Source organism: Triticum aestivum, chromosome 2D (assembly GCF_018294505.1).
Source record: "Triticum aestivum cultivar Chinese Spring chromosome 2D, IWGSC CS RefSeq v2.1, whole genome shotgun sequence".
Taxonomy (NCBI): Eukaryota; Viridiplantae; Streptophyta; class Magnoliopsida; order Poales; family Poaceae; genus Triticum; species Triticum aestivum.
This window is the reverse complement of record NC_057799.1, coordinates 380,708,128-380,710,768: the sequence shown is the minus strand read 5'-3', so window position 1 is coordinate 380,710,768 and position 2,641 is coordinate 380,708,128. Positions and strand designations below refer to the sequence as shown.

The following is a 2,641-nucleotide window of genomic DNA, read 5'->3' as shown; positions in this document are numbered from 1 at the left end:
GCGCGCTTGATGTCTAGACATGCTTGGACATATCAGGAGAAATGAGCTTCAACTTTGAACACGACCTTAATCATTTGCTTAATTCATTTATATACATTGTAGACCGTAACAACGCACATGTGTCCTACTAGTTATACTGTAATTAACAAACCGGCTAGGTTTACTCTAGAATCGCGTTCATATTTCATAGATAGACCCTAGAACTAATCCAAAACTGGAGAAGACCCAAAGAATTTCCCGGGTGCATGCACCGTGACCGGACAGTTGGGGTGGGTATGCTCAAATCAAATGGAGCTCGATGTCGGCGGTTGGCCCGAATCTGAGCAACGGAATCGATTGGGCGGCATGCAATGCATGATCGCGATACACGACAGCGTGCGTGGAACACTCCACAGGCAGATCCAGCTCCACATTCCTCCCCCCTGTAAACCGAATCTTGGCCAGAGCACGTGCGAGCGACGCAGCGAAGCCTCCACCTCACAACTCTGCATGCACTGCAAGCGCTTTCTATATCCGTACCACACCCAAACAGCGTTTTCTTCCCTATCATCCTGATGAACATCGGATCGCCACTTTATTCTACAGTTGTCAAGCGTAATACTAGTACAAAAGTCAGCATGACCTAATCAAGAACGCATCATCAGTGGAGCAATTCACTAGGGTAAAAGAATAAAGTCATGGTGCATTATCAAACAATCATTTCCTCAGCTTACACAAGAGATGTAAATCCAAAGAAAAATCTAAGCAAGGGGGGCGGTCGGCCGGCTTCTAGTAACCTTCTACCACTGCTGACTTTAAGCATTGCTTTCTCCATCCCGTCCTCCCCCTTTCCTCGCTGCCTAGTGGGCAAGTGGTTGCCACAAGAATTAATAAAACCCAAAGGATAATTTTTCACTAATTAACCTGTCATCACTACGGGGCCCCACCACACCGGGCTGTGCCTAACCCCCCAAAATTGGAGAAGCAAAAAAAGAAAAAGAAAAGGAGAAATTTCGGCCGCTGGTGCCGTCTTTGACGGAGGCGGCGGCCTAGAGATCCGGCAGGTTGCTCATGAGCTCCGCGAAGGTTCTTGGCGACGGCACGGTGGGCGTGGCAAGGAGGTTGCGGGGGCTCGGGACGAAGGGGTCGGAGTAGTAGGATTGTGGTTGCCTGTAAGCGCCGCCGTTGCTAGTCCCACCGCTGCCACTGCCGCTGCCTGAGGAGGCGGCGCCGGTGGACGCCGCTCGGAGGATGGGGCTCAGCTCGTTCAGCCAGCTGAGGCCGTTCGGGTCGAACGGCAGCGGCGAGAACAGCACGGACGCCGCGGCCGGCGGCAGGGACGACGGCAAAGGGGACAGGATGCCGGGCCCAGGCCGTCCCGCGCCGAGAACCGCCGCGAGGCCGCCGTCGTCGAATCTGTAGTTATTGAAGTCCACGTAATCCGGCGTCGGCGCGGGCATCGGCCGGACGGACCTCTCGATGGTAGCCAGCCTCGCTGCCGGGGACATCGCGGCGGACGGCGAGAGGAGAAGCTCCGGCGGCAGGAAGGACTGCCCCGGCACGGCCTCGTCCATCTGGTAGTCCTGGGTCTGGGCCTCGGAGGGGAGCGCGCCAGAGCCGGGGCCGGTGAGGCGCTGCACGAGCGCCATGAACTCGCTGGGCTTGGTGTGGATGATCTTGGGCGACGCGTCGTAGATGATCACCGGCTCCCGCGGCGGCTGGCCTTGCTGCTTCTCCTCCCGCCGGGCATGGCCCTGCCCCTGGGCCTGCGGCGGCGCCCCGGAGGGCTTCTTGATGGCGTGCGACTCGGGGCGCACGCTGAGCCGCGGCGGGCGCGGGCCCTGCAGCTGCAGCTGCCGCCGAGGCGTGGTGGGGCGCCCCGACGGCGAGGTCGCGTCCATCCGCGGAAGGGCCGCGACCCGGATCCGGTCGTGCTCGGACGGCAGCGGCGGCCCGGCGACGGCGCGGGGGAGGACGCGGAGGAGGGGGGAGAGGGCGCCGGGACGGGAGTGTGAGAGGGGGTGGGGGCGGTTCCACATGCGAGGCAGACGGGGTGCGGAGCGTGTGTGGGTGTGTGAGCTCGGCCGGGACCGAAAAGTCAATCAGCCAGGTCTGGCCTGTGCGGGAACGGAACGGAACGGGGGTGGATTTTCTACGGCCGCGTGGGCAGGGTTTGTAGTGCGCTCGTTTTGTTCCCGGGCGGTCTGTGTCGGGCACGGAGGAGTCCGGACTCGTTCTTCGCCGCGGGGACGGCAGCCGGCAGTGCGGGCAGTGGACTCGGCTCGCTTCCGCCGTGCCGCGTCGCCGGCGATCCGTGATCCATTATTTTGCTTCGTCCATGTCGGGCTCCGGGTCGCCCTCTCTCTTTCACCGCCGGTTGACGGCGACGTTGCCGGAACCCGGGAGGGCGTGCTGTGCCGTGGGTTGAACGGGTCCGTGAGTGGCCGTGCAGGATATAGTACGGCATGGATCGTTTTTTTTTGGTTTCCAGTACACGGGGCGCTACTTGGACAGAGCTTGATCGTTCTCATGGCCTCAGAAAAGGTTTTGTTTGTCCGTGAGCATCATCATGATCATATAATTTGGTTGTGACAGCTGGTTCCGGCAAATCTCACCGCCCCAACAAGACTTTTAAATCGACGCTCATAGTCGGCTACCACGT

General features: G+C 59.9%; 1 protein-coding gene across 1 annotated transcript; it reads right to left on the bottom strand.

The window, feature by feature from the left end:
- Window positions 1-662: 662 nt before the first annotated feature.
- On the bottom strand, window positions 663-2,119 carry LOC123053267 (uncharacterized). The gene has a single exon (XM_044476722.1). It carries the CDS (start codon window positions 2,016-2,018, stop codon window positions 1,029-1,031), a length of 990 nt encoding a protein of 329 aa, XP_044332657.1. The 5' UTR covers window positions 2,019-2,119; the 3' UTR covers window positions 663-1,028.
- Between the last annotated feature and the right edge of the window lie 522 nt (window positions 2,120-2,641).